The 13,077-nt window shown below is 41.8% G+C and overlaps 1 protein-coding gene across 5 annotated transcripts in view; it reads left to right on the forward strand.

Moving 5' to 3' along the window:
- SMAD1 (SMAD family member 1) overlaps nt 1-13,077 on the forward strand; it is an 80,240-nt gene that overhangs the window by 32,486 nt on the left and 34,677 nt on the right. For all 5 annotated transcript variants that reach the window (XM_081544220.1, XM_081544223.1, XM_081544221.1 and 2 more), the window contains one exon: nt 1,377-1,954. In XM_081544220.1, coding sequence (XP_081400346.1) covers nt 1,555-1,954 — 400 coding nt within the window. In that variant the 5' untranslated portion in view covers nt 1,377-1,554. The remainder of the gene's footprint in view (nt 1-1,376; nt 1,955-13,077) is intronic.

Consider the following 13,077-nt stretch of genomic DNA (forward strand, 5'->3'; position numbering starts at 1 on the left):
TTGGCTTCTTACAACGTAGCTTTGGCAAATGCCTTGAGAAGAAAAGCAGTGAAGAATGTTCAGCTGATCATTTCATTGCTTTTCACATCTTTCCAAATGTGGCTCCTCATGTCCTGAGTACTTTGATTGCTCATTGATGCCTTTAAAAAGTTGGACTTTTCCCCCACCTCGATTTATTCGTTTGTATTTTATTCAACTTTTATAGTTGTTTTGGGGAGGAGATTGGTTTGATACCTGTTACTCAGTCTTAGCTGAAGTTGGTGCAAAGTTATCATCTTTAATCTTTTTCACCATTTGCGTTTTTATCTAGTGACAAGTAACTGGAAGGTTTAAATGAAACAACTTGACTAAAGTATTTGGTACAGTATGTGTTCATGTGCTTCATTCATTTCACGTCAATAAAAAGCATATTTGAAGAAGCAGGGAATGAATTTCCTACCTTAATTGCCTGATAGTCCAAAGGCATAGGCTTATTTACTGAATAAAGACCCTAAAATGTTGCTACATTTATATAGTATAAATATAACTAACTACCTTTTCATTTAGCATGAGATACTTGAGCAAACCAAAAACAGGTGTTAAGACTGTTGTATTTTTACTTTTTCCTGTTGCTTTTAGTTTTTGTTGATTGAGGTGTGTTTCGAAATAAATATTTTAGAGCCCATGAGTGACTCTAAATATAAAATATCACAGTATCTGTTGAAAACTTGAACTTTTTTTGCACTAAGGGGTATATTACTTCTACCTCATAACTCATATAAACAGTAGCATACTTCTTTTTAAATTGCATCTCAGTTTATTCACCTATAAAATTGCAATGATTGCATTACCTAGTTGAAATAATTATTTAAAGGGTTAAATACTGTGCTAGTCTGCTGCCATAACAAAATACCACTGATGGAGTGGCTCAAACAATAGAAATGTATTTCTTACAGTTCTGGAGTCTGTGACCTCCAAGATGAAGGGTCCAGCCAGTGTGGTTTCTGGTGAGAGCTATTTTCCAGGCTTGTAGGCAGCAGCCTTCTCTCTGTATCTGCAGGTGACCTTTCCTCAGTGGCTGCACACGTAGGGCAGGAGAGAAATCTCTCCCTTCTTCTTGTGAGGCCACTAATCCTCTCAGGTTAGGACCCCACCCTCATGACCACATTTGACGTTAATTACTTCCTTAAAGGCTCCAGGTTCCACCTCCAAATACAGTCACACCAAGGCTTCAGTATGAGTTTGGGGGTGGGAGAGGGAGCATAATTCAGTCCATAGCACACTGTAATACATAAAAGCACTTAAAATAGTACCTGGCCCATGGAAATTGTTTAATAAATGGTGATTTTGTGGTAGAGACGATTTTAAACATCTTTTCCCCTTTTTTTCTTTTCTAGGTGCTCACTTTGGGTTCCTTTTGGAAACGCTAGGAATGGTCATTTCTACTTTTCAGGACCCCAGCACGAAGAAGCTAAGGAGAATCTTATGTAGATAAAGTGAAGCCTCTTCTACAGTCCTTTCACATTTGGGGACGTGTGTATTTCTCCATCCACAAGGAGTGTGCGTAGCACCATCATGAACGTGACAAGTTTATTTTCCTTCACAAGTCCAGCTGTGAAGAGACTTCTTGGCTGGAAACAGGGTGATGAGGAAGAGAAATGGGCAGAGAAAGCCGTTGATGCTTTGGTGAAAAAACTGAAGAAAAAGAAGGGTGCCATGGAGGAGCTGGAAAAGGCCTTGAGCTGCCCGGGACAGCCCAGTAACTGCGTCACCATCCCCCGCTCCCTGGACGGCAGGCTGCAGGTTTCCCACCGGAAGGGGCTGCCTCACGTCATCTACTGCCGCGTGTGGCGCTGGCCCGACCTTCAGAGCCACCACGAACTGAAACCACTGGAATGCTGCGAGTTTCCCTTCGGCTCCAAGCAGAAGGAGGTGTGCATCAACCCCTACCACTATAAGCGAGTAGAAAGCCCTGGTGAGTCCTTTCCTGTAGATGCATTTAACAGATTTGTGTTGTTTCTCGAAGTCACCGCTTTCCATGTTTTTAGTTGTAATTTTTAAGTATTAGGGGAAAAAGTCATGCCTGTCAGTCCTTGAAAGGGTCATACGTTCTAACAGCATAGTCTCTAGTTAACTTTATTTCTTAGGAGCAGGGCTGTGAAAACTGTCATGGAGGTATTAATACCTCTACCTTTTCATAAATTGTTTTCTTGCTAAATTTATTCTTTATGTTTCCCTGTGGTTCTGTGCATTTCTCGAGACAAAGTTAGCTGTGATTTTATTGCAAGGGAAGAAAATCAGGAGAGAAGCGTGGTGTTTCTGTGTACATACTTGAGGGTGGTTGCCAGTGACTTACATCACTTTATCCTTAAAAATAGCACTTTTTATCATCTCCAGTAGAATTTTGCTATGGCATACTCCCTGTGGAGGTTATGAAGGAATTATGTTCTGCTGTGAAATCATTTGATACTATTACTTTATACGAGATACTCCTAGTTTTTACATGTGTGACCTTGGAGGGGGTAGAGGAAGCGTAATAAAGGATATACTTTTAACATTTACTTGGTTTTGACTTAAATTAGAGTCTACATTCGAGACACTGGCATCGGTGGGAAAACGATTAGGCAATCTCAGGCACTTAAATATCTCGGTGTCAAATTGGAATCAAATTTGTTAATGGATTAGTTATTAATAGCTTATGGTTACCAGGGGTTCCCAAATGAGGCTGTGTATTAGATTCATGTGGCCCCCTCCCAGAAATTCTGATTCTGGCAGGGCCCAGTGGTCCGTGTTTTTTTTTTTTTGATCCGTGTTTAACATGTACTCCAGGTAGTGTTGATGGGGGCTATTGGATTGGTGTTGGGAACTATGCTATATCCCATAATAACCTGGTTGTCAAATAAAAGGCATTCTGGTTTCTTGTGGGATATTTATGACATTTAAAAAGGGAATAATAAACATCATTGTATCTACCACCCAGTTGCCTTCGGTAACTACTGTTCTGAATTTGATGGTTAGATTTGATGAACATCATTCCCAGGCATGCTTTTTTACTGTTGTTTTGTATGTATGAATCCATGACAGTATGTACTGTTATTTTGTATAGTTAAAGGTATTGTATAGTGATATTAGAGTATCCTTCTACAACTTGCTGTATTCATTCAGCATCATGGTTTTGTGATTTCTGTATTACACACTTTAGGGTTTCCTTGTCAAGGCCTGTGAAAAATCCTCAGGAGGTTTTATTCGACTTTCATTGATTTCATTTGGGGAAGGATTGACATAGTTCTACTCTTGAGCACAATATTTTTCTAAATTTATTTAGGTTTTTAAGTTTTCTCCATGAAAGTTCTTGCACATATTCTCTTAGATTTATCAATATTTCTAGATAACCAGGTTTTATTGTATCCTTCTGAAAGTTACATTTTGTTACAGTTGTTCATGGCTAGAGCTGTACTTGATTTTTTCCAACAAACTTGAATTCTCCTTATTCTAATATAGACGTTCTTTCACTGCTTGTTATATCCACCATGATGTAAATTTTAATGTATAATATATACAACAGGGTCATTCGGGTACATGGCTTTTTGATTCCCATCGTAACTTTTAAGAGGTACAGAGGGAAGATTCTAATCCCACTTTACAAACAGCGAAACTGAGGTCCCTATAAGTTAAGTGACCTGTGTGTCAGACAGCTAAGAACTGTATTGAGGAAACATTGTGAATCTGTGTCCTCCAGACCTCTGTCTCCATCCTATGCCATTTCGTCCTGGGCAGCAGGAGTTGCCTCCTGACTGGTGCCCCCTGCAGGGGGACTACTGCACTACAGCGAGTGTTCTTTGAGGATGCGTGCTCTAGCCACGTAACCTTCCAGCTTCCCATTCCTTTACACACAGCTTTGTGTTCTGGTCCTCACCTACCTTGCCAGCTTCTTTTCCTACCTTGCTTCTTTCATGTACTTCCCTGGTGACGCAAGTGGTAAAGAACCCGCCTGTCAATGCCAGAGATGCAAGAGACGCAGGTTTGATCCCTGTGTTGGGAAGACCCCCGTGGAGAAGGAAACGGCAAGTGGCTCTAGTATTCTTCTTGCCTAGAGAATCCCATGGACACAGGATCCTAGGGGGCTACAGTCCACGGGGTCACAAAGAGCTGAGCATGACTGAGCGCACACACGCTTCGTGTGGTTGGGTCACATGGGAACACTTGGATGCACTCTTCCTGTGTACCTCATGTCTTCTCCTCCTTTGCCTAGGTCACTCTTACATAAGACACGTCTTTATTTACCATTTTGTTAGTCTTCCTTGCAGGATAGTAAATCAAGCTCCAAGACGGCAGGAACCATGTGTATAATTAACATCTTTGCTTTTAATAGTGAGCACAATTCAGTACATTTCTGATGTTAAAGGCAAACACTGCTTTTAATTTCTCTGGCCATTTTTTTCTTTTTTGAGAGATGAGTTTTTGGTTTGTTTGTACCCTCTGACCATTATCTTCCCTTTTGTTTCATTTCATTGCCATTACTATCTGACATTAGATGAATATTAAAACATTAAAAGTTAATACGGAAATGATTTTGTTACTCTTAATAATTTACATGTAAAAGCCTTGATAGGTCTAGGGAGTTGGAAAACCAGCTAAAATAAGACATTTTGAGACTCCACGGATATCACTTCATCCTCCCCTTTAGCCAAGAATCCGGGGAGCCGTGTGTAAACCAGTTCTCAAAAACTATGAGGCCAAGATCTGGTGAATTTAAACGTGTCAGGATTTTCCTTATGTTTTTCATACTGTGAAGAGGATTGAGAACAAATGGACTTTTTCAGAGATCACCATGAAGCAATCCCTGCCCTTTGTGGGGGAAAAGCCCCACTAAATCCAAGTGCCGGGGCGGGGCCCTCAGCCCCGCACACTCCCAGGTACGCAGGCGTGAGGCAGGGCACACTCCTGGCTGTTTCTGTGAACTGGGAAACAAGGGGGAGTTCTAAGCTGCAGAGGCACAGCTCAGCACTGCATTCCTTTGAACTTTGTTTTTACCTTTGAACTGGTTTACCTCAGATAGGGTATCTCAAAGAGCAATTTAGCAGTTGAAGCATAAGTTAGTCAGGTCTCCCAAATTTGTTGTTTTCTGCCAAGGCCCCTGTTGAGACCTCGGGAGGAAAATCCAGGAGAAACTGCAAGTGTCTGGAAGGTTTAGAGCAGTGGTTTTTCAAAGTGTGTGGTCCCCAGACTAGCAGCATTGGCATCACCTGGAAACTTGGTTGAAATGCATATTTTTAGATCTTTGCACAGACCTACTGAATCAAACTCTGGGGATGGAGCCAGCAGTCTGTGTTTGGACAGGCTCTCCAGGTGATCCTGATTCAGGCTCAAAGTGTGAGAACCACTGGTTTCCAGGCAAGTCATCAAGTCCAGTTGACAAGATGAGGTCTTTTATTGAAAAGAGATGCTAATGAGTTAAGAGTTTGAAATCCCTCTTTATTTAGAAAGTTGCATTTTGTTAGGGGTATCAAATTGACTTGGTCTCTCCAGAAGGTCCCTTCCTGCTGATATTTATTAAGATTAGCATTTTGATACAATGTGTCTTTAAGGGGGTGGGAGAGTAGAGGGGGAGAAAGGAATGCTTTGTTATTTGACTCAGTAGACATTTCATAATTGTTCTTTTGGGTATCTTTCACTATCTCAGTTTTTTTGACCAAAAATAATTTTAATGGGTTTAAGTAACTGCTATTTTTCTTTAACCTCTGCCATTTGTTTTGATTGTTTTAGACACAGAAGAGTCTAAAAATTTTAGTGGTGGGGGGAAGAAACCAAAAGTTATAGAAACACTTGTATTCTTCACAGTTAACAATGGGATTTACCTGTGGCTGATTTATGTTGTGGTTTGACAGAAAACAGCAAAATTCTGTAAAGCAATTATCCTTCAATAAAAAACAAATAAATTAAAAAAAATAAAAAACAATGGGCTAGAGTGTGAGAGGCAAGAACCTTTCTTTTGGGCTTGCCTGGTGGCTCAGACGGTCAAGAATTGGTCTGCAATGCAGGAGACCCGGGTTTGATCCCTGGGTTTGGGAAGATCCCCTGGAGGAGAGCATGGCAACCCTCTCCAGCATTCTTGCCTGGAGAATCCCATGGACAGAGGAGTCTGGCGGGCTACAGTCTGTGGGGCCACAAAGAGTCGAACACAACTGAGTGACTAATTTCTTTTGTTCTTTTTTTTGTAAGTACTTACCAGAGGTAGCACCAAGGTCCAGAGTAACTTGGCCATTAGTGAAACATGCATCTTTGGGGAAAGTATTGATAGAAAGCAATAAGACTTGTCTGCAAGTGTGTGGACAGTTATAGGAAAGAGGAAGTTCTTGCGGCTTCGGAAGACTATGACTCTGCTGATGATGTAACAGGTGACTGTTTACTTGGACTTTTGGTAGTCTTTACAGTCCAGGCTACTTATTAGTGGTTGGGTTAAATGGCGGTCTCCTTTTTCTTTACCAAGGAAAATGCTGACGTGATGAAGTCAGTCGTCTCGCTGTGGGGTGAGAAGCCATTCCGTTGCTATCTGCCGCCATTAAAATGCCTTCGTGGAGATTTCCTGTCATTTTTTTTTTCTTTTTTTTAATGTTTTCCAGATGGTTCCTGAGAATTATCTTCTGTACTTTGAACTTCAAAGGCCATATCGAATCTGAGCTTGAAATTCTGACATTTCAATTTTGATTCTGATCTCTAACACCCTGGTGTTCGCTACCTGGTGCTTCTTTCATTTTCAGCATCATAGCTCCCAGCTGTTTAAAATTCACCTAAAATCCTCTTCAGAATCCTCCTAAAATCTTCTTCACCTGTTGACTGAATACAACTTTTGCCCCTTTGGCTGCCTCAGTCACCAGGTAGTTCGTAGCTTCATAAATTTTGCCTTAAAATCTTAGAAATGGACAATGAATCGGTGGTCACTGGAATCTGCAGGGGAGTGGATGTGGCTGTAAAAGGCAATGTGGGGGAGGGACCCTTGGGTGGATGGAAGTGTCTGTATCTATGTCCGTGTCATGATTGATCCTGTTCTAGTTTTGCAGGATGTTGCCATTGGAGGATAATGGGTACAGTGTAGACAGGATTTCTCTGTTATTTCTCACAGCTGCATGTGAACCTGCCATTATCTGAATCTAAAAACGGTGATCCCTGAAAGAAGCAGCTAGTCTCGAATCAGTCACGTGAGTGCCCCTCCTCAAGACAACTGTTGTGTCTGGCAGGCAGCAGAGGTGCTCTACGAGTACTTTCACTTTGTCACACAGAGTATTAAAAAGACGTATACTGAAGGCTCAAGATTTAATAAAATCAATATTCAAAAATAGAATCAAACATTTTAATGTGTTTCTTCATGTTGTAAATGTGGTTTTTCTTGAGCCAGTGATGACAAAAACCTCTGTAATTAAAGTGTCTTTTTTTAAAGTCTTGTATTAGTATATCCATTTGGAGGATGGAGAAGGGTTGGGGGGAAGTATTGACTTTTCCTCCAAGTTTATCTGAGTGATGTGGATATCTAGGAGTCTGGTAACTGAAGCTGTAAGCCAGATACCAAGATAACAGCAGTTAGAAGCATTGTGAAGATCTGGGATTAACTATCAACAATATCAATTATAAAAATTAAAGCTTTATGACCTGTGTATTATAGTCAGTGTTCTCCAGAGAATCAGAACCAATGGGATAGATATAGATCCTATGTATTTATAAGAGCCTATTAAATTTAAATGATTAATTATCCTACTAATAAGTCTACTGTTGGTACTTCCCTGGGGGTCCAGTGGTTAGGACTCAGTACTTTGTGCTGAGGGCCTGGGTTCAATCCCTGGTTGGGGAACCTAAGATTCCACAAGCTGCATGGCATGGCCCCCTCCAAATAGATTTTAAAAAGTTTAAAAAGAAGTGTAATATCTGTTATAGATTTATTATGGAAGCTAGCTCACATGAGTGTGGAGGCCAAGAAGCCCCACGATCCGCTGTCTGCAGGCTGAGGGTAATCCCAATTTTAGTCCAAAGGCCTGGGGACCAGGAGCACTAGCATCCAAGGGCAGGAGAAGACAGATGCTCCAGGCTTCTTGTTGGCAGTCAGCGTTTGGGTGCAGTCCACTCACATTGACAAGGGTGATCTATCTTCCTTACTCAGTCTGTCATTTCAGATGCTTCTGTCCTCTGGAGACACCCTCAAAGACACAGCAAGAAGTACTGTTTCACCAGTTCTCTGGTCATCCTTTAGCCCAGTCAAGGTAACACACAGAATTAACCATCACACCCCATGTTCATCATCTAAGTTTCTCTTCAGGGACTGCCCTGGGGGTCCAGGGGTTAAGACTTCGCCTTACAATGCAGGGGGTACAGGTTTGATCCCTGGTCAGGGAGCTGAGGTCCCACATGCCCTAGAGCCAAAAAGAAAAAAAAATAAAATAGAAGCAATATTGTAACAAATTCAATAAAGACTGTTAAAATGGTCCATATAAAAAAAAAAAAAGAAAATTTCTCTTCACTCAAACGTCTACAATTCATGTACAACTCCCTAGGAACTGAGTCTGCCCCAGAAAGACAGTAAAGAATCTGCTGGCAGCGCAGGAGAGCCAGGTTCAATCCCTGGGTCCCTGGAGAAGAGAATGGCAACCTGCTCCAGTATTCTTGCCCGGAGAATCCCGTGGGCAGAGGAGCCTGGAAGGCTACAGTCCATGGGTCACAAAGAGTCAGACACGACTGAGTGACTAACACACACACATACACACACACACGAAAGACAGGCACGTGAGTACAGCACAGTATGCTAAATTGAATGATACAAGTGTGTATGGGGGACACAACCAACTTTTACAAGCCTGAGAGTGGCCACATAACTCAGCTCAGTTGACTTCAGTGCATGGGACATTGTGTTCCAGTCTGTGTGGTGGTTCAGATATATATGTATTAACATGTGTATCTGTATATTTCACTGTACAAAGGATTTAAATCAGTTTACAAGGAGACTTAGAGTAAAGTAGAAAGTATTACTAATAAAGTAGGCCAGGGGAAAAAAGCTTCATAAGGAGGGTCAAGGCTAAGGAAAATCAGCATACGTGTGTTCCAGGAATCACCGTGAAACAGATGTGCTGCCGCGCAGTCACTGTGTGTGCGGTCCTAGGCTGGATGGTTTGCTCCTGCTTGTGGTGTGGGAGAGAGATGTGTATGACCCTGAGATGAAGGAAAAATGCTTTAAAGGTTGTAGAGCATTTGTGCCTGAGGGTGGACGGTGGGTTAGAGCCACTGAGGCAGTTTGCAGAGACTTCCTGCTGGAGGGATCCTTGGGGCAAGAACGGTGTCCTCAGACTTTGCAGTTCCTTTTCCATCGTCCACTCAGGGCTCTACTCTCCCATCCTTGTGGAAGTTTTGTTTCGCAAAAGCATTTTGCTACTACTTCTGCTTCCATCCAAGCCCAAGGCACAGCCAAGTGGACATGGACTTTTGATGGCAAACTTTCTTCCCCTATATTATCATTGGCATTTGGCTTGTGTCTGATAATTGCATCACTGTCATCTGCAGTTTTACTAGAAACGGATGAAGTAATGTAATCGTGTGTAGGATTTTATACCCAGATCTCTTAGTGGATTCCTTTATCTTAAATCCAAGACAAAATATGAAGTTTACTATTTTGATCTTTTCTTCTTTCCTTGAGCAGCTGTTCTTAGTGCATGATTTCGGGTTTTGTGTTATTTATGAATGGATGAACCCATGGTAAGCTTTAGCAGTTACTATATTATTTGTACATAAAATATAAAAGTACATAAATTACATAAGTTGAAGCTGATATCTAGATAATTATTATGTGACTTGTGTCTGGGTAGAGTGTTTTTATTGCCAGATCTTTCCCAACTTGAAATTTTAAGATTGTGATCCACAGATTATACGAAGTATCTTGCTCATACTTTTGTTTTCCTGACCATTATCCTCTACTTCATTCCTTTTCTGTCTCTGCAACAATTAGGTGGGCTAGAGAAGATATTTTCAGACCTTTTGGATTCACTTAAGATTCATCGCTGTTGCATTGCTGTTTCTACAATTCATAAGGCTGTAAGAAAACTAGCCAGCCAGCAGCTATTAAAAACCAAGTGCAAACACAACCATGGCTGATGGAAAAGCAATATTGAAAACCGCAGAGAAACACTTGTAATAAAGTAGTTCACTGATTGCAATTGTGAGGTAGTAATGTTTTCAATCAAAAGGAAAAGCCTAGCTAATAACTTCCAAGACTAGCTTGGGGTGAACGAACGCTGAGACCCGTGAGCAGTGTGTTGGGATTTTGATCCCCACATGTGGCTCCTCCTCAAGCAGCAATTTCTTGTGGGTCTGGGAGTGTTTTGTTTGGTTGTGGTGGGGACACTCCAGGTGACTTGCCTTGGGTTGGTGTTGTGCCTTAGGCTCTTGATGGACACTTGAAAGGTGAGAGAAATGAGGGGGAAGGTTGGCTTTTGTGAACACAGGCTGATTCTCTTGGTTTTACTTTCAGCCTCCTTGGTATTAGATGTTCAAAGCTTCGAAGAAAAGACTGGACAGACATTTCTTTCTCCCGAAACTGTCCAATCTCCTTGTCTTTTTCTACTTTGAAATGCAGTAATCTCTCAAATGACCCAGCATCATGCCTGATAACCCTGAGTTAGCCAGATCATCAGACTTCAGTCCTGATATTTGGAAAAACAAGATTTGTTCGGGGAGGAGGTAGGGAAGGAAAGAGTGGAGGTTTACGGAGCAGGGCTGAGGGACTTCTGGCAGCTGGAGGCTACCCTGACTACTGTGTTAAAAATCTCAAGAGGGCCTGGAGAATAGGAGAACTAAAAAGCAAATTTTGTTAATTTGCTAGCTTGGCATCGTTAGATGCTGGTCTCAGGACTGGTTTGAAAGGCTGCAGTCTTGTTTCCCCTGTGTTTAGTCTGGTCTAGGCACTCACAACGTCAACAGCAGTTCTTCCCTGTGGGTGAAGATGTGGTAAGGGACTGAAACTGTCCCTTAACCCATTTCACCTTCCTAATTACCAGTGCCCTCAACTGAATTTCTCCATTGTCGTGACCTTCAGCACTGAAGCCTGCCCTTTAACATTCCATTCAGTCTGCGCTTCATGACACTGGTATGGGCCACATGGGTTGTATAACTAGAAGTAATGTTAACCTCTCTGAGAAAGAAAGAAATCTGGAAACAGAGACTTTGTTTAAATAAAGAGATTTAGATCCACAAGGTACTGTTTGGCATTTTTCTCCCCTGGTTATTTCTTTATTTTTCTTTTATTTTTTGAGAGAATCTAGTTTCCAAAATTAGTAAGCTTTGATTTATTAGCTATATGAGGAGTAGACTTTTTTTAATTAAAAATTTTAAATTATTTATTTATTGTTGACCTCATCAGTGGGCGTGTAGGATCTTAGTTCCCTATGTGCACACTAAGTCGCTTCAGTTGTGTACAGCCTTTTGCAACCCTATGGACTGTAGTCCGCCAGGCTCCTCTGTACATGGGATTCTCCAGGCAAGAGTACTGGAGTGGGTTGCCATGCCCTTCTCCAGGGAATCTGCCCAACCCAGGGACCAAACCCCCATATCTTACGTCTCCTGAGCATTGACAGTTGGGTTTTTTACCACTAGCACCACCTGAAAAGCTCTCAAACCCATTCCTTGCATTGGAAGCACAGTCTTCCCACCACATAAGTTCTGCCCTCCACCCCCACCCCATTGTTTAAATGCTTGTTTTTATGCTCTGGAATTCATTTAGCAGACCTTACAAGGAAAGATGAGGTTTACATCCTGCTACATCATGATGTCATTTCCAAAGCAGCTCTCTAAGATGCTGCTGTTCTCAGTTCCCTGCTCTCTCTCACAAAGCAGCCGTTTCTTATCTGAGTTAAGAGTATGGCTCACATGGTCACACATCACCTGACCACCTGCCCACTTGCCTGTGTGGGGTCTTCAGTCAGGAAAAGGCAAAAGGAGAGACTGACTCTAGAGTATTACTTGGGCTGCTTTTTGTAAACTGAAGGTAAACATATATATAACGACAGAGTGAAAATTGCCTTGTATGTTTTTTGCTGTATGTTTCCCTATAATTCCATCTAGCTAGCTCTGTAGCAGACTCAGCAGTATTTTTTCTGTGATAGTATTGTTTCTTCAAGCATGTAAAAAGTGTCTCCAGGGTATGGTGCTGTACTGGACAGGTTTTTGTTTGTTTGTTGGTTGGTTTTTTTAAAGAAAACATTAAAAAAAATTTTTTTTTAATTGTGGGGAAATTGCTTTACAATGTTGTGTTGGTTTCTGGACAGGTATTTAGGTACAGTGGTCAACTTAGGAAAGAGTTTGGGGCAAGTGCTTTTAAAACATCTAACTACAGCTTTTCAATAGGAAAAAGAACAGCTGATGTTAAAATGAGTTATTTTTCAAAGAGAAAGCTGATGGGAGCATGTCCTAAGGACTCAGGTCAGCTTCAAGGGGCTGTTCCTGGCTAAAGCAGATAGTATGACCAACAAGATAATTTAGGTCAGAAATGAATTATCAGGCACTGGAGGATAAATATAGGGATCCAAGCTGATCATAAATGAGGGAGAGGGCTTCCCAGGTGACTCAGTGGTAAAGAATCCGCCTGCCAATGCAGCAGATGCGGGAGACGCAGGTTCGGTCCCTGGGTCAGTAAGATCCCCTAGAGGAGGAAATGGCAACCTACTGCAGTATCCTTGCCTGGGAAATCTCATGGACAGAGGAGTCTGGCAGGCTACAGTCCGTGGGGTTGCAGAGTCAGACATGACTCAGTGACTAAACAACAGCAGTAAATGAGAGAGGAGGGCTGTTGCTTACAGTAGAATGCTGACTGGTAGATGTGGCATTCTCTAGGAAATTCAGGACAAATGGGAACTATTAAAGGAGATACTTCTCTGTAGTTGTAAGGTTAAAATGTGGTGGGGCGGAAGCTCGGGTCAGAAAGCTTGGACTAAAATTTGGCACTTGGTATTTTTGACCTTGGGCTGGTTCCTTCTCTTTGAGCTTGTGTTTGCTAACCTGTGAAATGAGGAGTGATAATATCTACCTTCCAAGGTCATGCTGAGGATTGAATCATGCACGTGAAAA

Source organism: Giraffa tippelskirchi, chromosome 11 (assembly GCF_054371585.1).
Source record: "Giraffa tippelskirchi isolate mGirTip1 chromosome 11, T2T-mGirTip1v1.2.pri, whole genome shotgun sequence".
NCBI lineage: Eukaryota > Metazoa > Chordata > Mammalia > Artiodactyla > Giraffidae > Giraffa > Giraffa tippelskirchi.